This window comes from Colletes gigas, unplaced genomic scaffold, assembly GCF_013123115.1.
Source record: "Colletes gigas isolate AHSC1104 unplaced genomic scaffold, ASM1312311v1 Colletes_gigas_Sc00037, whole genome shotgun sequence".
Lineage (NCBI taxonomy): Eukaryota > Metazoa > Arthropoda > Insecta > Hymenoptera > Colletidae > Colletes > Colletes gigas.
The window spans coordinates 1,846,840-1,870,694 of NW_025106666.1; the positions used below are offsets into that span (position 1 = coordinate 1,846,840).

Here is a 23,855-nt window from a genome sequence, read left to right on the forward strand (position 1 = left end):
AACAACCTAGTAGGCAAATGTATCCATCCTCGTTCGAATAATATGTATGAGTTGTTCATTTGACAACAATTAACTTCAACAATCCTCTAATATTACCGAGTGCTTTATAATCTCCCATCACTTTGTGTCACAGCTATGTTGATTCTATTTCTTTTTAAGTGCAACTATAAACTATAGTACTAAATATAATATAACAGCGATTTTATACGTAATTTTTAGAATATTTGCAGAAGTGTTTTACTACACTTCTCTATTCTATATTTTAATTAGATCGACAACTTTTCGATTGTACTTAGATAATAAGAATATATTTTCGCTATTTGTTATATATTACTGCGAATCAAAGAAGTTTGTGTGCAAAGTAGATATACATACGTAATGAAAGAATGTTTATGAAACGATAATTTCTAAAATGGTATTTGAAAATTAAAAAAAATATTGTCTTGTGTCCGCGGCTCATTATAAAAACGAGGAAAACACTGTTATATAATATTGTACCATAAATTTCAACTAATTTTTTTTGTTTTCTTCATTTTTCTGTCAATTTCTTGTGCGCTGGAACTTCGCCTACAATTGTTCCCTTAAATGTATATATTTATGTAATCTTCTACGCTTAGTAAAAGGAAAATAACGCATCAGCACTGCCAACGCCAAGATACAATATTAGTGAATTTATCAAGCTTTCAAGATATATTAAAATTAACCTTTGGCTTCGTTGATAAAATATGCCTATAATTATGTAAACAATTTTAATTCTTTTCAATTAAAAATATTTTTAGTTTAAAATATAAAAATGTCATTCCTTTACATTCACAATACTTTGTCTATTATCCATTTCAATCGCTGCTAGAAACTTCACAGTTTGCTAATGGAACTTAAAATATTTTTTGGCAGTTACAATGTTCTTTGAGCAATGTGTGTGATATTTTTTAAATTATAGATGTATACCTGTATATTATATCATTTGCACTTACTGTTCTCTTTGGTTTATAAAATACCGGTAAACTAAATTATGTAATTACAATGTAACCACTTAAGTGGGTCCCACACGTTAAGATACATCCTGTATAAGAGAATAGAATATGGATAAAAATATTGCTACCGTTATAGATGGGCAAATTTTAAATAGTTCGAGGGAACAAAAACACGGATATATCTTGTGGCCCTCCTTAGTGCATTGCTACTAATTAGTATGAACTCTGGCTAGGTATACAGTCATAGCAGCGTTTAAAAGATAAGGATGACTAAACGAATATAGTTACCAACGACTAGAAAAGAAAATACGTGAAATTGCATTATGGTACCTGGGGATAGTGTTAAGTTAGTGGACGGTGAAGCATAGACAAATATTGCTAAACTGTTGTTTCCCGGTCCACATGGATATATTCCACGAAACCGGGTTGTTGTTGTCAGGATGCCGCTCCAAGAAGTGTCTCTCCCGTTGGCGTGTGTCTCGGTCTATTGCTTTTCTTTGTACCTTTATAATGAAGTCCTTTTGTGCGCGTTTTCGACCTAGAAAATAAAGTTGTACGCGGTCATTACTCGAAAGCATCATTATATTGTAAGATGTCGCTGATTTTTGTTTATGATAATTCTACCTGTTAATGAGCACGGCGAAAAAACACGCGAAGGCAGCGATAATCGCAGCAACGCCTGCCAGTACAAGCCACATCTCCGAAGGAAGTAGTCCGAGTAATTTTGCACCGTTACCGCAACTAGCTTCGTCGTGTCCGGATGGACAGTGCGCTCTTCCATCGCACCAAAGACTCGCGGCAATACAAGCACTCAGTTCAGGGCATTTATGAGGACAGTCTCCGTGACTCGTTGTTTCATTTTCTATTCCTCTCTCGGGTAAGCGTAGCTGTCTACGAAGCGCGGCTCTGCTTTTCGAGATTTCGAGCCAGGAGGCTGCAGCCTGACCGGATTCCCTCGCGACGAAATCTAACAAAAGCGCCGGCGGTCGCGGTGGACCTGGCCATTTACCTTCGTCGGCTCCTACCAACCACTCTTCCGAGAACACGTGAACAGTGAACTCCCTTGCTCCTGGCTCTGCGGGGCACACGACCTTCAAGAGCTTCGGTGGCCAACCGGAGTAAAGAAGGATTCTGTTGCTCGTCGGGCATTTCACTTGTTCGTTCACTTCTGATACAGGCAATGGCTCAAGAGGAAGAAACCAACCCCAAGTTAACACGAACAGTGACCTGTTCCCGCGAGCCTCTACCAGCCAGGGGAGACCCTCGCAATAAATGTCCGGCCTTGACAACGGCGGCGCAACGAATCGTAGTTCACCACCTTTAAACATTTTTTATAGTAAATAATTATCGTGGACGAAATTAACCCCTTGGCATACAATGACGTGCATTAATTTATTAAATCCGGGTTGTAAATATAAATAGTCTGCTCTGTTTCTAACAATAAGTTTATCTAATTGTTCTGTCAAGCCGAATTAACTAGTACTTTCGAGTCACATCAAATTACGTTTTATTTGTCTGTCAAAGGGTTAATCCTGCACAGGTATAATAGTGTAATCACCTTCTCCGCGTACTCTTTGTTTCCTGGGACACTCGGGTGCCCGAACAAGCTCGAAACTGGCATAAAAGAAAAGCGTCTCGAAATCTTCGTACGGAGCTTGTTGATCGACCAAGAATGTAATTTCCAGAGCTTTGCTCGAAGAAATGTGCGTCAATGGAAGATGCGACGTATTATCACATAAACAAGCTCTTGGAAGTCTCACGTCCCGCCAAGGCGCTTCGTATAAAACTAAACGAGCCTCTCTGGAACCCACTTCCTGAACACAACGTGGTCGGCCGGTATGAGGATCCGGTTCGCTCGTGCAAATGGTTGACTCGCCCAAACTGACGTTGTGCAACGTCAGTCTTACTCTTTCGTCCGCGCCAGCCTCGATTCGATATTTGCATTCTAATTTCGAGGATCCACCTCGACCAAACAGGCGAACATCACGTGGCGTCGTGACTTCACCACTGCGAACTTTACGCCAAACCCTGCTGCACACACCGTCGCCCCAAGGTTCGCCAACTTGAATGGTTGAGATAAATTCGTATTGTGCCTGTAACGATGTTTCACAATACGATTAAAGGTAATTGTTTAGAAGTTTGGCCTATCCGCCAATTTCGATGATTTTTGGACATGTTATTGTGGACAAATACAAAGTTTCAAACAACTTTTTCCTTTGTATGTATATTACTTAATTAAACAGCTATTGGAGTGCATTAAATAAATTTTTGGAAAGAAAAATTAATGTAAAGCTTTATGAATCTATAAACACATTTACTTATGTAAAATGCTCTGTAGTCATTTTATAGATTTGAAATAATTAGAAAAGTTCCAAATCCTATCGCTAGTTCTGAGTCTCCCTGAATGATGTCTACTGATCCCAATTTTTCATCAAGACATACCTATATAGGACCCTAGAATTCTATTGATTAAATCCGAAATCCGTTAAATCATGCTTACTTATTGAATATTAGAATTAAATGAATTAATTATTTTTTTAATTTTATTTAATTTAATTTTATCAAGAATTATAATTTTAAATGTTGAATCTATAAAATTATTTTTTGTTTATATAATTATATATTTTTTTTATATTTCATACTATTCGTATTATAACAGAATAATATATCTCGAAATTAGCTTACATTGAAATTAACAGTGTGAAGAGCAGTGCCCAACATCGTTTCCATGCGCAAAGTTAAAGATGGTGCTACCGTAATGTAACTTTCTTCTTCTTTACACGGTCTTGTACTTCTGGTAACGTTTCTTAAAGCTGCGTGAGCGCATAACTTGGGTGTATCGTCGCAGAGCGTCGCCATTGGGAATCCAGTAGTCGTTGTACCGTCCCAAAAAATTAATTTCACCGCGCACGGTACATCCGACTGTGAGCTAGCATTATTTTCAACGCTACCGGTTAAATCTCTCTGAGAATAAGAAGAAAAATAAATCCACACTCTGTCTCCGGAAGATCCTTTAATGTTCCAGGTGCAGCTGGAATTCGGTGGCAGTGCGTGAAGCGGTGCTCGTAATATACCACTCCTTTTATTAGTACCATTTACAAAAAAGTGGCAGCCTTGCGGCTCTTTAGCGTAATCGAGCCCGTCGGAATCGACGTAAACTACTTGAATTTCTAACTCGAGTCGTAAAGCAGAAGCACCGAGAGGAATGGCTATCGGTGAACTTCGAAACTCCACCTGCATCGTTGGACCTCTGGCAGTGATCTGTGGTAAAGGCCCTCCACAGTAAATCAACAAAATTGGATCCTCTGGGCGGTCACCATCGTGGAAGATGAGACGATCTTTTTCCGGAGGGCAATCTTGCCATACGCTTAAAGTACTATTAGTGGTAGTTATTCCAGCTGGACCAGCCGGTGTAGATTTTACGGAAATCATGGCATGCTTGCACGTGGGCACCTCCTTTTGCCTTATAGTGATCAGGCAGCTCGCATTTCTCGGATATTCTCCAGGGTAATTTGGGCTCTGTAATCTGCACTGTTTCAAGTGACATTCATGAAAGTTTCTAGAGCAGTATGTACCTGGCTCTGAAGAGCCCCGTTCAATTGGAAGATCTGGTTTCCCTAATCTAGCGACTGCTTCATTGCGTGCCACAAACTTATATCGTAAACGGAAGTCAAATGGTACAAAGGAAGGGGCATGAAACAGTCGTATAGACGCTGTGACAGTACTAGTTTCACTATAATAAGAAGCTTTTCCTTCTCCAGCTCCACACCACGAACCACCGGTAAAGTGTCTACCTAATTCTGCTAACTGCAACGATCCTTCAGGGCAGCTTGTGACAAAACTGTCAGTATTTGGATCTACACTACCCACGCTAAATGCATCCCATAAAAGTTGTACCAGTTCTCCATACCCCTGACCAGCAGCGGTGAACGTTAAATGACAGAGGAAAGGTAATCGTTCCTCTGCAGGCCTTGGAAGATCCAACTTGTATGTGTGCCCTTCTCGCCCATGATAAGTACGATTACAGGGTGTACACATTGCTGGTTCGTCGCTACTATCTCCACAATCATTTTGTCCATTACAAAATGCATCTATCGGTACGCAATGTCCATCCCTGCAAGTTAACTCTGCCAGACTGCAATCACCACCTGCCACATGGTCTGCCCATCCAAGAAGTAATATCGACAGAATCAAAGCAGTCACTTGAAACTGTTTAAAACCACCTCCAGCATCAGCTATCTCCTATAAAACAAACACATTAATCAGTTTTTAAAGAATTAACTGTAACTTGCTTATCTAATTCTCTTATTATAGAACTACGAAAGGTATTTAAAAAATAAAATGTATATTATATTATTGAGAAATGTTAAATATAAATATTCACAAATAATGTTAATCGAACGTATAGAGAAACAAATCTGTTTTATTATCATTGTACGATGATGTCTCGTAAAAAGCGGAATGAACTGTTCTTCGAAGTAGGTGGAGAGAATAAATCAAACATTTCTGCGCGCCAATGAAAAGCGAAAAGTCGTCGATGTATGGGTACCGGCGAACAATGCGTTTCAATTCACGAGATGGTACTTGATTACCTCTTTATTGTATGTGTATTTACACGATACAGCTACTCGGCACGCGTCAAAAAGGTTTTCATTTTAATGCATCCAATTTTACGATCACTGTTTACGAATGAGTATATCGACAAATTTTCAATTAAACATCGAGAGTCGTACAAAAAATAAAGGAGGATGTAATTGCTGTCCACATACATTCACACCCATTTCGTACACATTCGGTCACGAACGTTCTATTAAGAGAAAATCCAGCAAATTGAATCATACGTAAATGCTACTCTGTGAGATAAAATCAAATCTAGATCGCAATTATCATACTAATTTATATTCACCATCGCGCAGAATCTCATATTTCAAAGCTACGCGAATCTAATTTTATTCTAAGAAGTGATAGTTCAGAGTTCACTACTAGCCCTTTAATAATTTAAAGCACGATCGACAAGCCTATTGAACGCATTTATTGCTCTCATGTAATTAATTCGAATAGCACCTTTTCTCTTAATTCCGACACGTGACGCGTAATTGCTAACGGCCTGCGTCGTACAAAACGCAATGCTTTTAGATAACGATTAAATTATAATTAATAATACATAAAAATCCAATGACATACAATCCGTCGATCATTTCGGGATTATTCGTTTCGTATAATACAATGTAACCCGTGAATCCCGATTGACAACCCTCGAAATTCAATATTACTCAGCCGTGCAAGATCCCCGGATGTATACGTCAAAAGAGCATCAATCTTCAAAACACACATACGATAATTTTGCGACGATACGTGAGTATGATTTACCATAATCGTCTGTCAGTGAATCGAACATCACAACACAAGCCCGAGAACGGTAGCTCGAATCGATGACACGGAATATTTCAAAGCTTTACGCTCGAAGGATTATGCGTCTTGAAAGTGGTTCAAACACATCGAAATGATGTCCGATGGCGGTAACGACAGGCGACATAATTATGATAACGAATGACATTCGATGATCGACACCCGTCACCGATCGAGTCACGAATTGATGGATACGCACAGGAATAAGAACGTGTATGAATATAAACGGAATATACACCCTGCAGCGGTTCGTTTCACGCCGACGACGGAAACAAGTACGAGGCAACGTTCCTACGAGGTTGAGAGTCCAGTGACCGAACAACACGCAGCTCTACACCGTCAAGAGGTTGATGCGCAACTGCACAGTAAAGAGAAAAGCCCGGAGGGCAGCTTCGCTGCAAGGCATATACTGGGGTAAGGGTGATGGAACGAAACGGGGCTGAGCTCAGGACCTGGCGCCTCAATGCATCGATCGGCATTCGGTCCTTCTCTCTCTCTCTCACTCTCTTTCCCTGTTTCGACGCCCTAAAGCATGCTACGTATACCGCAGTGACGTAACTACCGATCACGATACCCGAATTCGTCGCGAGTAAATGGTAGGACTTAGAATCGCTTCGCATTACTTCGAATCTCATTACGTGTTGCAACCAAGGGTTGAAAACTGTACTTAAAACGGTTCTGAAAATAATTGTTTCAAACCGTTCTAGTCGAAAGTTCTGGTCGAAACTGTTACGAAGAACTTCTGTTCTGAATAACTGTTACGAAGAACCTAAAAGTCGAACTATATCGGTTTAAGATAAAGTTCTTGCATCGGTTCTCGTATAGATTCTATAACCGTTACGATTCCGTCTGAAACGGTTCCGAATTTATATAGCATAAATGTATGTCGTAAATATTTTGAAAAGACAATCAACATCTGATCTGACCGTTAAGAACAGCAAATATTTACATTATGTAAATAAACTAATATCGATCCACCATTATGTTTTATAGTTGGTCGTAGATATCGTAGTTCTAGTTGTGTATTCGTTTCCTCCAAACATTTTTACGTTCGTTGCTACCAAAAACGTTAAATTTACTCTCGTCAGAGAATAATACATACTTTAAAGGCTGCTGATCATCGTATTAGTCACGAATTTGCTGATCGTGCTTTGATCCTGATTTTTACGAAAAAATGAAGCTCACTTTTGGACGAATGGCTTTGCCAATAAGCGAGATGTTTAATTTGTACAAATATTAAACTTCAGTCGATAGTCGAACGACCCTTGTATCCACAAAAAGTTACTGTGTAGTGATTTTTGGCTGGTGGAATCACTGGCCCTTACTTTTTTCAAAATGAAAATGTGTCTGAATCTATTACTTGATGTTAGTAACATTCTAAACACAGAATAATAATGTTTCGAATTTCTTTTGTCTAGCAATTTGCTTTAAAAAAATTAAAAGATTAAAAGGGTACAGTTTGTTTACGGTGGTTTTTACGCATTCTTGTTTTTGAATAATGCGTTTAAAGTTCTCGTATACCCTACTTATTTGTTTGAAGGTTAAACGAGGGTAATAACGTTGTATTATACCCTCGATACGCTTCGGCACGCGGATTAACTTCGCGCCTCGAAGCTTCACGAGAAAAACGCGAGCTACAACGTTTGCCGCTATTGGGGATCAATTGTAGGTCGAAAGGGATGCACACAAGCTAGGGCAGAACCAGAGTAGGGAAGAAACGAGATCGCAGAATATTCAAGCAAAAAATGAGACAAATAACGCATAGAAGCTATACGTGCGTTTATTTTTAAAAAGGGTAAAATATGCTTAATTTGATCCGAAAAAACACTATTTTATTTGTCTACGTTTGCTAAAACAGTTTTTGTACGACAAATGTCTTATGTCCTGATGTCAATTATGATTTCCCCTTTTGTAACATATTTTACGTCTTTTAATTTTTATATTTACTTATTATTTCATAATCAAAATAAGAAAATAAGAAAACTATATTTCATCCCTTTGTTGATGAGTCTTGACTCGTTACAAATTTGTATCAAGTCTCACAACGACGAGACTACACTCCTCGCCACAAAACTTAACATATTAAAATCAACACATTTTCACATTTGCAAGGTATTCGTAAAACAAATCCATTTTTTTGCTGTGAGTATTATATGTATGAACAAATTTAAACAAACTCAAATATATATATTTGAAAAATTATTTATAATCGTATGTCAATGGGTTAATTTTAGTCCAGGATTATTGCACGTAGCGAGGACAGTGTACTTTGCATGCATGTTGTATTTATAACATTAAAATAGGTCGCTAAAAAGTTTTCTATTTTTTCTCAACTGTACATCGCAGCTTACTTATAGCTTTTTGCTTACCAATGCATCGTAAACTGTAACAAGGATAAACTATAAAAGGGAACAAAATTGCTCGATGATAATATACCGCGGCGTGCACACAATTTTCAAACATTTTGAAGGATGGTGTTTTTAAAATATCAAATTTCGTTATCGAAAACATGTGTATTTTTCAATATTGCATCACTTTACAGTTTCGTCGACGCATACACAAATCGTATCACGAAGTTTGTAGCATAATGTTATAGATATAGTAATCTTATACTATTTGAAAATCACAATTTTTTTACATTTCCATGAAAATGATGTAACATTAATGATACGATGTAAAAATGTACACGGTCCGAGGTAATTTAAAAATACATTTGCTTATTAGTAATGAATTTTTTTTTTGTTTTTTAAATTTAAATTAGAAAGATTTTATCTACGATCACATTCGGTGCTATACAAAATTTAACGAGTTTACTCTATACGCCTCTAAGTGTGAATCGAATGAAATATCATTCGACGTCCAAAACAAAAATGATTACATTTTCATACCAATAAATATTCTACCTTCGTTTTTAAATACCATCGTTGACAACATTTGTTGCAAACTGAGTGAACACGTACAGCTACTCGCTTTAATATTCGGACACTGCAATACTTTTAAATTTAATGCTTTATATTTTTCTGAATTATTAAAATATTCACTCGCTTGCTTTTTTTGAATTTAAAAGTATTGTAATATCCGAATATTAAAGCTAGTAACCGTATGTCAAACCCATTCTGACCCACGCGTGTCAAATGTTTCGAACAACTTTTCTCCGAGCAACCTACATCACGCGAGTTTATTTATCGTAAAAAGAAGAGATGATGAAAAGATGAACACGGAATGTAAACACTTTAAATGTAACTTGTAATGAATTGATAATAAATACATACGTAGAAATTTAAAATGCATAACGCGTACGAATATCCTCCAGTTTCTTCGACACTTCGGATGGTGTTCGTTCAAGATCGCCGGATATACTCTTCTGTTTTGTCGGCTCTATCGAATTGAACTGCTCGCAAAGATCGCCGTCAATGACATTTTTTACAGGATAATAATACGATCTAAACGATAAATGATCCCTTCCGCAAAGTGGTGGATGCTCGGACCGCATGTGCATTTCCAAATGTTGGAAGAAATCGTGATCTTCGTGACTCGTGAAAGGAACAAGAACCCCCACCGTTCCACTTAGGGTCGTGTAAACTAAACTTTCAGAACCCCCGGGGATGAGAGTCGCTTTCTGTAAGGACATAACCGTTTCACCGACGTGGAAACACGCGACCGTGTCCGCCTTCTGACTAGCACCGTTCAATAAACCTCTGTCCCACAACGCCTTGTTCCCAGTTGGATCCTCGTCTACGTCATCATTAATTCCACTTGCCAACCGTATCTGTAAATGGAAATTAAACATTTGTACATCTCACGTCCAAATGATGAATACGCATACTCGAAGCAAAGGGTAGGGAAGACTAAAGTAAGTTGAAACAGGGACAAGTGGGGCAAGTGGATACAGAGAAACTTTTATGACACTAATTATTTACATGGTTCAATCAAGAAATGACATAAGATGGTTCTTACTCGAGATTTGAATGACAGGGTGCACAAGATGCCGATTATCTTCTAAACGATGCATAATAGCAATTTTTAGCAAAGTATTATTTTGATTAAAAATAATCTCTTGACTGAATATGCAAATACATGATATGTATCCATTAAACTTTTATTGAACTCTTTCGTAATTTCAATCATTTTCGATATAAAAGTTTTATATATTTTTTTCATTAAAAATTCTCTTTTTATGCATAGTCTTAAACTTTTGCCAATAAGAATGTAACACAAATTTGCTTCCGGATTTTCGTTGTTTAAAATTTTAATAGCAAGTATTTGAATATTTTCGCGACTCACTGTGTATCACTACAAAACCTCATTTAATTGATTGGATTTGAATCTTAAGACTTAACAAAGAGTATTACTTACGACAGCAATATTTCCAAACTTGTCAGCAGTGGCAACAGTGTCATAATCCAGTACACACGTTGTTGTAATCCATCTTGGATGCGTATCATCGGCGAATACTATAAGTTGATTCTCTTGTCGTTTGTATCTCACGGCATACACTGATTCCTGGACGTCGCTCACGTAAATTCGTTGTCCAATCGCATTGATGGAAACAACCGCATTAGGAATATGCTTATTTTCACACTTTCGCAACAATTTTTTTTTGCCCATATCGTACAAGCGCAACATTCTGCCAACGCCGACCAATACTCTTCCTTGATAAGGGCATATCGCCAACGGTACTTCATCCAAAGTGGTTTTATGAATTAATTCGAGGCTGGTACATTCAGCATTTACCCTAAAAAAGAAAAGACTTTTGCGTTCATACCTATTCTTCTTTTCTTAAATAATAAATTTTAACGTAAACGTTGTATCAGTACTGCAGGAATATCATCAAATAATAATACAGTGATTGTGTATAATTGTCATCACATAGTTCCTTTTTGTCAATATTTAAATACATATTTTAGCATACACAGAGTTGGGCAAATTTTAGATTTATGAATGAAATATAAACGGAAGTTAGTTCGCGAATGAATCTAAAATTTTTATTTGCTCAACTCCACAAACAGGGTGATTCTAGAAATTGTAACAAACTGTAAGCTCTATACAAACAAAGATACTTGAAAAAATAAAATGCATACTTCAATTACTACATAAATTGTACCGGTCTGAATTACATACGCTATATTCGTTTTACATATGATAAAAAAATATATACTTATAATTTTGACATATATTTCAACGAGTACTTACTTATATGTATATAAAAAGCCTCCGCTGCTAACTCTAGGATTTAGTTGAAATTCCTTCGCAACACCAACTATAAGGAACAGCTGATCGCCTTGATTAGCAAATTTTACGAGGCACAGACTATAATGCAAAATTATGTAAATTAAATCCTTTCTCCCTCTTCTCGCATCAGAAACGGACAACGTTTATATTTAAACAGGAATTTTGAATAAGAGATACGCAATAAAAATTACAATTCGAATTATAATAAGTTTCGCATTCTTACCATAAAGCAGCTAAATTTTGTTCAAGCCGATGAACTTCGAATGTTTGTCCCGTTGTGGGCGCTATTATTCTTATCAATGATGCCCATAAACCAGGTCCAGCCCTTGGTGCGCCGAACACCGACTCATTGGGTTCTTCTGACAAGAAAGCTTCCGCCAATTCTCTTGCTACTACAGCCTCCTCAGCGCCTGCAGCCTCTTGCATTTCCTCAGCCATCTGTAACCTTCTCTGCTGCTTCGTTTCTTCTGTGTACGCGTTATGCTCCGTTTCGATGACAATCAAATGTGCGGAGTCCGAGTGAATCGCAAACTTCCTGGGTGTGTACTCAAGCGGAAAACTGATTTGATTGAACACAGCTCCCAGTTTTTCGAGAGCAAGAATTCTGAGCGTGTTCGTCGAAATGGCGACAATTCCTTCAGGACACTGCTCGGAGCTGAAGCCCGATGCAAATTCCAAACTCTCGTATGATAACGGCGTTAAATGGAAACGATTCTGATAGTAATAACTTAGCCAGGATCTACTGCTCATTGCGAGCACAGCTTGGTTCCCTTGCATTTTTATTCTGAATAGTTTAACTGGACGCGATCCTAAATACCGTGTACGCGTGTCTGCGAGATCGCCGGATATTGGGTCTAACACTGTTCTCAATAAAACGCCATTTTGCAAGCCTAAACGGGGAAAAATGAAGATTCCTTGTTATTGCGATATCTCGAAGTTGTTTGTATAATTTACCATTTAAACTTTCTTATATTCGTTACGTTAGTCTCAACTTCACTTACCTATATTTAAATATAGACTGGATTGTTGAGGTAACATTTCTTCCGAACTGTTTGCGTCTTTAGCACCCATTTCAACGATACATAAACTTTCCGCAGCTGCCGGTAAAGCTTGCATGCTCCTGGGTGCTAAACAATCGGACGGATCCAACGAAATGATCCTCACTGTGTTATCCTGAAGACCAACAGCCAGAAACCATGATCTTTGTTCTCCGATCGCCACGTTACCAAGAGCCATACACATCACTTCCGATGGCATTTTCTTTCGTTCCGTATACTCGTTCAATTGTCCAGTCTACGATGTACAAAATGACCAACGTTATTAAATCTATACGAATTTTTATCGAAATGTTCACTTTTCATCCACCTTGGCTAATTAATAGCCAACAACGTAAGATGAAGAAGCAATATACTTTATGCATCTCTTACATCTCTGAGAATAAATATCATCGAAGAGAGAACAATTGATGCTATATAAACACCTACGAATTAATTATAGGAAAAAAAGTGTATACACATACAGGGTCCATTTCGAAGTATACCAATTCTCCTCCAGTAAGGGCAATCACAACCTGACGTTGATTCACTGCACATTTGACTATAGTCTTTTTACCAGGTGCTTTCCATTCGTTTACACGTTTATCTGCACGTATATGACGTATTCCATCAGGATATACCTAAAAAATAATAAGTATTGTATAATACTTACGTAGGTAAAAAAAGATGTCTAAAGAATTTGCCATTCTCTATATTCTTTTATTATAAAAAATTCATACAGATACCCTGTGTTGTCATTGTCATGATGACGCGACGACGCGATGACTGAACCATGAGTGGGCAAAATTCTAATCTTGACAAAAATTTCCGAACGAATAAAAAAGTACGAAAGCACTCGTTTAAACAGTATGACAGAAATTTCAGAATTGTTAGATCTCATTTGAAGAAAAAAAGACATTATTTCTACAAATATTCATGTAAAATTTTGTCCACCCACGGTGTAATCTCTTAATTTTTTAAATTTTGTCGAGTTCGTAGTACCAGAAGTGTTTAGATGTAAGCTAAACATTCAACGATGCGGTAAACTCATTATAATCTAGCACTATTTATTGCGACCGACACGTGGTCGACCAGGCGTCGGAGATACCGCAGTGCACAAACATGGTAGATTATTATATCGAATGACTGTACCTGGACCAGCGCATCTTCGCCTAATGCGGAACAGCTCAATGTTGGTGTCGTACCAAGAAACCCGGAATCTGTCACTTCTTCTACAGTTTCTCCGATACTAAGTACAAGCGTGGCATTGACGAAGGACACTATGATGTAAGCATCATACTCCTCTGTAATCAAAATTATAAAGCTCACTCTGAATATTTAAATAGTGTAAGAATAGAAAAAAAATTTGTATGAAATAATAGATCGCCCTCATGGCAGTCGAGCACGCTCTTTCTTTCTACACGCAAACAGTAGATGGACTGCATATTCAATTTCTTATCCCCGATTTCGTCAATTTCGAGTGTTCTTACCTTTTTATCAGTGTGTTCTGTAGTTCAACCAATAGCATGCTGGTAGTCTGAAAGAGAGAACTGGTGTTTGATAAGAGTGTATCAAGCCACCAGATTCATTAATATCATTTACAAAAACCAATTTCTTTCTCTATTACATTTACTGTATTAAAAAATTGTAGAGTTATATATATACACATATATATATATATATATGTACTTAAATACCGAATCTATTTTTCATTTAAAAAAAAAATATTCTCATCTCAAATATCTCCACAATTTTTGAACAACGCTCATCGTTGAAACATAACATTTAATTTAATTTTTGTATAAAAAGTATTTTTTAATACCGTGATTAAAATCAAGCGATAACGGCTGCTACTATAAAGAACAACTCTATGCTATAGTAGATAATATGTGAATATTGTGCCATAATTGGCAAGAAATTATATCAATGCAGAAAAAAAAAAGAAGCTAAAACTTACTCTGCATCGTCAATTGTAAACATAGAGATAAAAACATGCAAAACAACTACTGTGTAAGATGTTTCGGAACTAACCATCGATTCTTCTTTTAACCGTCCACACAGCATTTGGATTACCCGGCAGTTCACTGACAGCCATTTCAGAAACTTCTAAACCATGGCGTAGTACTCGCAAAGTCGAACGTGGCCCTCTACCACACGTTATGTATAGTTGAGGAGTATCTTCGTTTGCCAAATCAGCCACCTGCATGAATTAAAATACCAGTTCTGTACATGTAAATTTATGTTTCACACGCATACGATAGAAGTGTGTGATTTTTGGATATATCAGGTACTCCGTATACCTCTAGTACGTACGCTTACGATTTACTAAAATTTGTCATTCTTAGGTTCAACTTCAGTTTGCAATAACAAATTGAATGCGACTAAGAATAATTTTTTCTGGCACCATTCCACAGAAAAAAGATGTATAAAACGTCAATTCTCTACTTAAAGGTGCATCGATACCTTGGTTTTAAGGCCAACGATATTATAAAAATTAATATTGAGTATTCTTAGTTGAAAATTGTTAGATTTACAGTTTTCAATCGCGTTTACCTGACACGCCATTATTGGCGACAAGCTATCCATTTCATCTACCAATACTAAATTTCTAAGCGGCCGTGGTGCAAAAAAGAAAGTGTCACCTTCTTCAAGAGGCATAGCAGAACTAAATTCTGGTTCATCGTCGTCGTCCCCCAAATGCGCAATTTGATAGAGATAACTAGAACAATAACAAATCTCTTATAAGGTATAATTTTACCTTTTCTGTGTTAAAAATACAAATTATTTTAATGATGTACTTACTGATTGCCAAATTCTGAGGCAACAAACAAAAATCCTGTTTTTAAGACGCACATACTTGCCGCGACAGGTACTGTGTCGAAATACTTTAGTTTAATTTCAGTCACCATATCTTCGTCTGTTTCGAGCGTGATCTTAAAGATATCCCCTTGCTCAGTCTGAGCCAAAAAGAAAAACATGCTTTTGGTCTTATGAGTAGCGGAACATACGAATATCATTCCTCTCTCAGGATCATCTAAATCATTACGTCGCCTGGGAATGGGGCAACGAATATCGTGTTGATCGCCAAGATTTTTATACGTTAGATAATTCTCTGAACAAATAAGGACACCGCTTGGTCCATCGTTTCCTCCAGGTACAGATACAAGGAAATTCGCGTGTTCTTCCAACGGTTCGCTGTACTTGCGTACAACGTGATTTAAACCGAGATCAAGTTCGTACAAAGTTAACGTTTGTTGCGTTTTTACCGCTGCATCCCCTGTGGGATCACTGTCTGCTTCCTGCACAACAAAAGATATGGTTGTTATTATCCAGTTCTACCGTTTCACAAATATTATTTCGAATCTTGTAATATTTTGAAAATGTTTAAAATATTACCTCATAATCAATTTCTAAACAGGCAAACATAGGATTTTCAAAACCCACATCCACGCCCACTGTATGATAAACTAGCGTATTACTTTTATGAGCTTCTAAAGGCGAAGAAATGGTAAGCCTGGCTTCAGGATCTCTATTCAAAATATATACAAGTTTTTGTTTTTCGATTGCACCTGAAATAAGCATATTACCATGAATACTTGTGAATAATAACTGCCATCATCGAAAATATCTTCACAAAGATACACCATCATTTGCGAACTATAATCAATGTTAATCAGTTGAAACACGGATCGACAAAATTAATCATTTGATGCAAGTGTAAATTAATATAAATAAGATAATGAAATAAATATGTTACCTATCATTACAGCTCTTCCTTTGGGATCTATAGCTAAGTATTGTCCAGGTACGATTCGTCTACATCCGCTTTTACCAAAAGTTTCCTGATGTACTTTTTCAAAAACATTCTTCGCAGGAATATATTCCAAAATTACAATACGTCCAGAATCTGATCCAACGACAATATAATCTTTCGTGCCACCTGTCAATCTGAAGGCCATCAAAGACCGAATAATTCCAAACACTTCTACAGTTAATAAGGTGTGGACTTTTCCTGTATTTGGATCAGGTCTTAGGAGTTCTAATGACTTTCCACGTGAGACCAAAATCTCCTGCATTTTACTGCCAGAAAAATTCCCATGCACTGCATGGGTAATACCCGTTGCACGTTGAAGGGTCAAATTGTATAAATACATTATTTTTGTTTTTTTATGCAATCAATGTATAGAAAAACTTAAAGTTTATTGGTAAAAAAAATTCACATCCATTCTGAAATAAATACCATACATAAAATTATCAAAATTATTCCATTATATTTAAAATTGCTTAAAAATATGACGATTTTATTCTATATTATTAGTTCGTTAAAGTTTTGTATTTACTTATATGTTCTTTTATTCTTTACGAACACTTTTGTACCTTACTATTGGTAAGAAAAACAAGCACGAGGTAAAAAAAGAAAAAAAAGAAAATGGAAGCGTTCAATATCACAGCTCGTAACATAAGCTTTTTACTCAAGTTAAATAAAATCTTTTTATATTTATTAACCCAAAATTTTTCGTGTAAATAGATTACTAGATAGAATATTATTAAATGCTTGAAAAGGATATTTGCTAGTAGTCGTAAAGGTAAAAATCTAGTAACGAAAATATCAAAAAGGCTTTGAACGAACAAATTTACAGAACAAAATGCTTTACGTTTTGCAGAGTAAATTAAGTACAGAAGAGAGAAAATATTATTATTTTTACAAATATAGAAATATAACGAATATTATTTTACCTTAAATCTGAGAGCAGTCTCGATCTTAAATAAAGATGCTCGTGGATATTTTCCGTTCTTCCTAAACCAACGACCATTTGCAATGACCGATTATACCACATTTCAGGCGGTATATTTCTACCAAGCGTGTAAATGAATGTAGATTGGAAACTGCCACGTTTCACGTACAGCTCAGTGCCACCTGAAATTGTTAGAATGGAACTAAAATTTAATTATTTTTAATTTACACGTATTAAACATCATCTACAATTTTAATTTACTAGTAACAGTAATGATGATTTTGATGAAATTCTTATTTTTCAAAAATATAGCATACAATACAATATATGAACATGTGTATATTGGAAAGCTAAAGATTTAGTTACACAGTAAGGTACGTTTTCACGTGGCAATAAATTATTGTAACATCGTAACATGTATTTACATGTATACATATATTGCTCTCCCCGTTCTAAATTACGTGATTAGTTGGAAAGTTTGTCACTAGAGACATTGGTTTACGGCTAGAAATATTTGTCTTTGGCTTTAATTCAACGTTATTGTAAATTTATATATATATAAATATATATATATAAATAATTCATGTGGATTATGAAGTACGAATAAGTTGAAGGTGTTGTATTAACATTGTAAATTATTTGAAATATTGTTAAAAAAGGAAAGGAATAGATATAAAGATGAACAATATTAGATTAATGACAATTAGGACATATAAAAGGTATCGTAAATATCCGTCCGGAAATGCTGGTATTAAAGCACAAATAAAATTTAAAAATATGGAAACTTTCAAAACTGAAACCGAAACCAATCCTGATGAATTAATGGAAGATGATACGGATCTAAATGAACTTGATTTTATGAACCTTGACATGACATGTGCATCTCGGAGGTACATGTATCTATTATACAGAATAATTATAGTTTGTATATAATCTGAATGTACATTCTAGTACTCTAATATCTTATATTAATTTAAACACATATCGTTTTTAGAGAAGAAAAGAAACAGAAAGAACTTTTGAAAATACGTATGGTGAGAAGAAAATACTTTAAGGAAGTAGAGCCAAGTTTTCTTACATTAGTTGAGAGGGATCAAATACAAAAATTACATGCAAGTAATCCAGATGAATGGACACCAGAAAAATTAAGTGAAAGCTTTCCAGCATTGCCTGAAACAATAAGAAAAATTTTAAAAACAAAATGGATACCACAATCAATGGATAGAGCAATAAAATACGATAGTAATGTTATTGAAAATTGGAAAAATTTTAAAATTGGTGAATTGGTGGTAAATGATAGGTTGCACGAGCATTTAACAAAGTTTAAAAATAGGCAAATTAGTTTAACCGATAGAGAATCATTGCTCAAAAATATTATTCCACCAAAGATGGAATTTCCAAAACCACAAAGTTCTGTATTTTCAAGCATTATAACAGAAGTAGAAAATACAGAACAATCTTTGAATAATCAGAAGCTAATTTCATGTACAAGTGATGTAAGCAGAAACGAGAAAGAATTAATCATTACAGACAAGAAAATTATAGAAGAATCTATAGTACAAACAAATAAATTTACAAATACAAACAGTAGTAACCAAAAGAATAAAATGAGTAATAAATTAATATTGAATGAATTTTTGAAAGCAAAATTAAAGAAATTATATGAAACATCCCCAGAAGAAGGAATAACATTATTACAAACATATAGACAACATACACAATTCACAAATTTAAAAGATGAAAGTTCTAATATAAACAATACTGCAAAAGAACCAAGCACAAAGGAAAACAAAGTTACTACAATCGACAATAAAAAAGAATCTGTAGAAAAATCTATGATAGAAACAAATAAATTCACAAATACATACAATAGTGACCAGGAAAACAATAAAGTGAATAATAAATTAATTAATAATGATTTTATAAAAATGAAATTAAAGAGTCTCTACGAAACATCCCCAGAGGAGGGAATAAATTTATTAAGTACACATAAACAATATGTACAATCCACAAATTTAAAAGACGTAATTTCTGATGTAAATAATACTGAGAAAAAACAAGACACAGAAGAGAGAAATGTTGCCACTGTAAAAATCCCATCTAATGAAAGCACTTTAACAGTTAGCAAAGATAAAATGTGCTTCAATGTAGTAGTTACATCGAATAAAGAACGTGATGCTTTAGATACTTATGTAAAAGAATGGAAAACAAGCATAGATACAGAGTTCAAATATGCAAACTCTATAAAGATTCCTAAGAATGTACGTAAAGAAGGTATGACGTATAGGATAAAGGACTGCTATTACGACGACGATGGAGAGTTTTTGTACAGAACACCCGGATTAAAAAATTAACTGTTATTTATGAAATAAAATTCTTTGTAATTGTTAATAGTGTTAGAAAGAATTATAAGAGAATTATACGTAAAAATATGTATATCTAATCGTTATAATGTGTACATTCTTTATACAAAAATAAAACATCATGTGCTAATGTTACGTATTGTTCATCTAAGATAAGTTCAACTTTTTGTCAACAGATGTCCTTTTCATAGTAACAGCATATTTTATGAAGATTTTTGATGTCGTTACAGATAAATCTTGCGTATAATGGTAAATGATTTTGATTGCTAACTGAACGTTTACTTTTCATTCATAGAAGGATAAAAATCAAGTGTTTTTGGCCACTTTTTTCTTGCTTATACGTAAATTTATAATATTTTGTTTGCAAACCGGTCATATTTCTCGTATTTTCTAGAGGTTATGTTCTTTCAGCCAACTCTTATATTCACGATTTTCGTGTCGTTGCATCATAAAGTTTCGACTCTTTGAATCCATGCTTCAAATTCTGTTTCATCAGAATTTTGTACGGGAATGTTAATGAATTAAATAATTATATGTCAAAAAATGTACTCACGTAATGTGGTAATAATTATTTAAATATTACTTATCTTACGATGCAAAACTAATTTCTCTCTACAAATGTATAGATTTATAACAAAAAAAAAAACGATAAATAATAATACAACTCATTTGGATAGAAAATTTGCGTTTCTAATGGAATCATGAAATTTATAAAATTGTATTTTTGTAGTTTCAGAATTTTGCAATGTGTAGAGCTAGCCTTATTGGCATTACACGTTCTGCACACTCTAAAAAGAAATTTGGAAATGGCTTCACGAATCATTCAATGTTACGTACCTATAACATGTTGGTACAATTACAATTACCACAAACGACAGACATACAAGGTTTATCAGTAAGTTTTGTTTCACGATGTTATTAATTCTTTGGTAATGATCAACACATATATGTGTTCAGGGTAAATCATAAATGTGGGGTATATGCTCGTATATGCATTTTACACAATTATTGTTACAGTAGCTTGGCTTTATGGAATGCCTACATTTTAAGCTCTTTCTGCAAAACTATAAAACAATGTTTATAGTGCAATTAATAATAATTCATTTTCTTAGATTCGATTATATTCCAATCCAGCACGAAGACCTAGCTTCTTCTCTCAGTTTCTTGAAAATATCAAGCAAGAGATGCAAAAAAATAAAGAAATGAAAGAGTCCTTGAAAAAATTTAGAGAAGAAGCAGAAAAACTTGAACAGTCAGACGCATTAAAATCCGCGAGACAAAAGTTTCAAGCAGTCGAGTCGGAGGCGAGCAAAAGTTCAGAAGTTCTTAAAGAAAAATTAGACTCCTTGAAAGGAAAGGTAAGAATAAAAATATTTTTCGTTCATTGGTGAGAATTATAAGCATCGGCTAAATTTGATTGCGCAGGTACAAGAAGTTCTTGAAGAAGCTAGTAAGACAGAATTAGGTAAGAAAGCTGGACAGTTAGGCGAAGAGATAACAAAATCCGCAAAAGGAGCAGCGGAAACAATCACTGAGAAAAGTCAAGCTTTAGGTAAAACAAGCGCGTTTCAAACAATAACGCAAACTGCAGAAGCTGTACGCGAAGAGCTAGATCATCAAGGAATGCATGGTACATCAAATGAACGTCCCAGCTAAACAATATAACGTGATCAACCTATTTGTTTCTGGTTCGGAAATAATTATGGCGATCGAGTAATATTGTTCACTCTGTATAAAATTGTATTTGAATGTAGAATATTTTTTTTTTACACTGCAGGAAGAGTTTATGTTCCGCCTAAAAAATTAAGAAAAAGAAAAGATGTATTTGAGACTGCAGATGATAAATGTGTTGCGCCAAACGAGGAGGCATTGGGTGTTGAATTACACAAAGATTCGAAATTTTACCAATCGTGGCAAAATTTTAAGGTGTGTACATTAAAGCACTATCATTATATTACGTGTTGATTGAATTATTCATATTAGATAATTATATTTTTTAAAGGATAAAAATCCCTATGTGAATAAAGTTTTGGACTGGAAAATGAAATACGAAGAATCAGATAATCCTGTAATTCGTGCTTCTAGACTGTTGACAGAGAAAGTTACAGATATAATGGGTGGTCTGTTTCAAAAAACGGAACTTTCAGAGACGTTGACAGAAATTTGTAAACTGGATCCGAACTTTGACAGAGTTCAGTTTTTGAGAGACTGCGAGACAGATATTATACCAAACATTCTTGAAGCAATGGTAAGGGGGAATCTTGAAATATTAAAAGACTGGTGCCACGAAATTCCGTATAATTTATTAGCACAACCGTTACTACAAGTTGAAAAATTAGGATATCACTTGGACAGCAAAATTCTAGGTATATTTATATTTTGTATACACATTTTACTCGTTTCGTCCGATATCGTTTCTACGTACGAAATAAAATATACTCAATTTCAGACATTAACAATGTGGATTTAATAATGGGTAAAATAATGGAGCAAGGGCCAGTTTTAATGATCAGCTTTCAGTGTCAGCAGATTATGTGCGTGAGGGATGCTAAGAATAAAGTCGTAGAAGGAGATCCTGAGAAAGTAATGCGTGTTAATTATGTTTGGGTATTATGTCGTGATCCTACGGAACTTAATCCAAAATCAGCGTGGCGCTTGCTTGATCTTAATGCTAGTAGTACAGAACAATTTGTATAGTGTATATAGCTTGCTCGTGAGTCTAGTTGGAACTTAAACAAAAATTAACTTGAATATGTGACTGGAAAATATGTGAAACTCGAGACGTGTTTTATTATTGCTTTCAGTTCAATTGTATTGACGAGAATGATCCCAATTAGGATTTACAATGTGTACATTAGTTTATCAGGGATGAATGCCAACATTTATTACTTTAATGGAACAATAATGTTCAATCAGGACCTGTAGTTTAAGCTATAGAAATTTTATAAAGTCTGCAAAATGTTTTGATCGTTATAGAGAAATAGAAAATAAAAATAAGTTATATTATAATCGCTTACTGAAAGTGAAAAATTCATTTTTCTAAACTTTGTCATGATACTTTTTTAATATATTTGAACGATACTATCGTTTATCATTTGTGTTAGAAAATGTACATTATAACTTATAATCGTTTTTACGTTTACTAGCTTTCTGTTTCGGAACAGCTAATTGAATTCTAATGTAATTATTTAATTATGTTTCATAGTTTTACGCATGTACACGATTTGACATGTGCGAATATTGCAAATTTTAGTAAAATTGTCTCTGTATATATTCAAATCTTGACATCGAAATGTCGAGTAATATGAGATATAACAATTTATACCGAACGCCAAATATCTTTTCGCCGTGGATATTTTAAGTTAAGTACTAAACAAAGAAAATATGCAAAGATTTGACAATTGAACAAAGGTATGCATTAGACATAAAAAGTTCGTCGATAGTTGAAGTCATATTGTGTATAAGTGTACATATGTACAAGTTCATGTGTATAGCATTACAGTGTACAGCGCATAGCTTATTAATAAAATTATCAATTATTTTTTAAAGATTGTAATATATCAAACTAAAGTCACTCGTTTTTAAACTACAATAAACCTCTTAATAAGAAAAGACAAAAAATATTGTTTTTCTATGTATAAACGAACTTATTATATAAGAAGTAAAATGAAATTTACTTCCAAATAGAAACAACATTTCAACATTATAAATGTAATTGACACCAGCATGTTTATAAATAATACAAAGAAAAAGAATTATACTTGAAAATTATACTTGAAAATTTTTCTTAAAATTTCATCTTATGTACATTTACCTTTTTGGCAATAGATATTTCATTCGTCTTGTTTAACATTTTCTGTTTTTGTTTTTAAAAATAATTATCTATATTCATTAAACATTTACGAGAGCTTAAAACAGATGTGTAATAGTAATTGTTATTTAATGTTAAGGTTTATAAGGTTTACTACAAATTAAGTAAAGTGCAAATTAAAATGTACGAAAAAAAAAAGAATTGTGGCGAATAAGTGACGACTTTGCAGCGATAAGTAAATATTAATTTAATAAAACTGCTAAAAAATCGATAATTCAATTTCAAAATGTTACCAT

At 34.7% G+C, this 23,855-nt stretch overlaps 4 protein-coding genes across 5 annotated transcripts; 2 read left to right on the plus strand and 2 right to left on the minus strand.

The window, feature by feature from the left end:
• Nucleotides 1-847: 847 nt before the first annotated feature.
• Nucleotides 848-6,712, minus strand: LOC122402530. Its single transcript, XM_043405397.1, has 5 exons — nucleotides 6,345-6,712; nucleotides 3,660-5,216; nucleotides 2,533-3,067; nucleotides 1,599-2,292; nucleotides 848-1,512 (listed from the first exon to the last, which is right to left on the minus strand). The coding sequence occupies exons 1-5, from the start codon at nucleotides 6,345-6,347 to the stop codon at nucleotides 1,410-1,412; spliced, it is 2,892 nt and encodes a 963-aa protein (XP_043261332.1). The 5' UTR covers nucleotides 6,348-6,712; the 3' UTR covers nucleotides 848-1,409.
• A 2,366-nt stretch (nucleotides 6,713-9,078) lies between these two features.
• On the minus strand, nucleotides 9,079-17,485 carry LOC122402529 (splicing factor 3B subunit 3). The gene is made up of 13 exons (XM_043405396.1): nucleotides 17,387-17,485; nucleotides 16,407-16,876; nucleotides 16,046-16,218; nucleotides 15,452-15,948; nucleotides 15,203-15,368; nucleotides 14,681-14,849; nucleotides 13,802-13,953; nucleotides 13,135-13,290; nucleotides 12,617-12,908; nucleotides 11,839-12,505; nucleotides 11,577-11,693; nucleotides 10,740-11,118; nucleotides 9,079-10,152 (listed from the first exon to the last, which is right to left on the minus strand). The coding sequence occupies exons 2-13, from the start codon at nucleotides 16,801-16,803 to the stop codon at nucleotides 9,664-9,666; spliced, it is 3,654 nt and encodes a 1,217-aa protein (XP_043261331.1). The 5' UTR covers nucleotides 16,804-16,876; nucleotides 17,387-17,485; the 3' UTR covers nucleotides 9,079-9,663.
• A 508-nt stretch (nucleotides 17,486-17,993) lies between these two features.
• Nucleotides 17,994-19,794, plus strand: LOC122402534. The gene is made up of 2 exons (XM_043405401.1): nucleotides 17,994-18,275; nucleotides 18,380-19,794. The coding sequence occupies exons 1-2, from the start codon at nucleotides 18,064-18,066 to the stop codon at nucleotides 19,737-19,739; spliced, it is 1,572 nt and encodes a 523-aa protein (XP_043261336.1). The 5' UTR covers nucleotides 17,994-18,063; the 3' UTR covers nucleotides 19,740-19,794.
• A 144-nt stretch (nucleotides 19,795-19,938) lies between these two features.
• On the plus strand, nucleotides 19,939-22,697 carry LOC122402513 (mitochondrial import inner membrane translocase subunit TIM44). 2 transcript variants are annotated; one of them, XM_043405364.1, is made up of 7 exons: nucleotides 19,939-19,997; nucleotides 20,479-20,643; nucleotides 20,861-21,106; nucleotides 21,174-21,378; nucleotides 21,526-21,674; nucleotides 21,751-22,114; nucleotides 22,198-22,697. In XM_043405364.1, the coding sequence occupies exons 1-7, from the start codon at nucleotides 19,995-19,997 to the stop codon at nucleotides 22,443-22,445; spliced, it is 1,380 nt and encodes a 459-aa protein (XP_043261299.1). In that variant the 5' UTR covers nucleotides 19,939-19,994; the 3' UTR covers nucleotides 22,446-22,697. The 2 variants fall into 2 exon arrangements, with proteins under 2 accessions (XP_043261299.1, XP_043261298.1); XM_043405363.1 differs by lacking the exon at nucleotides 19,939-19,997 and adding an exon at nucleotides 20,211-20,309.
• Nucleotides 22,698-23,855: the final 1,158 nt, after the last annotated feature.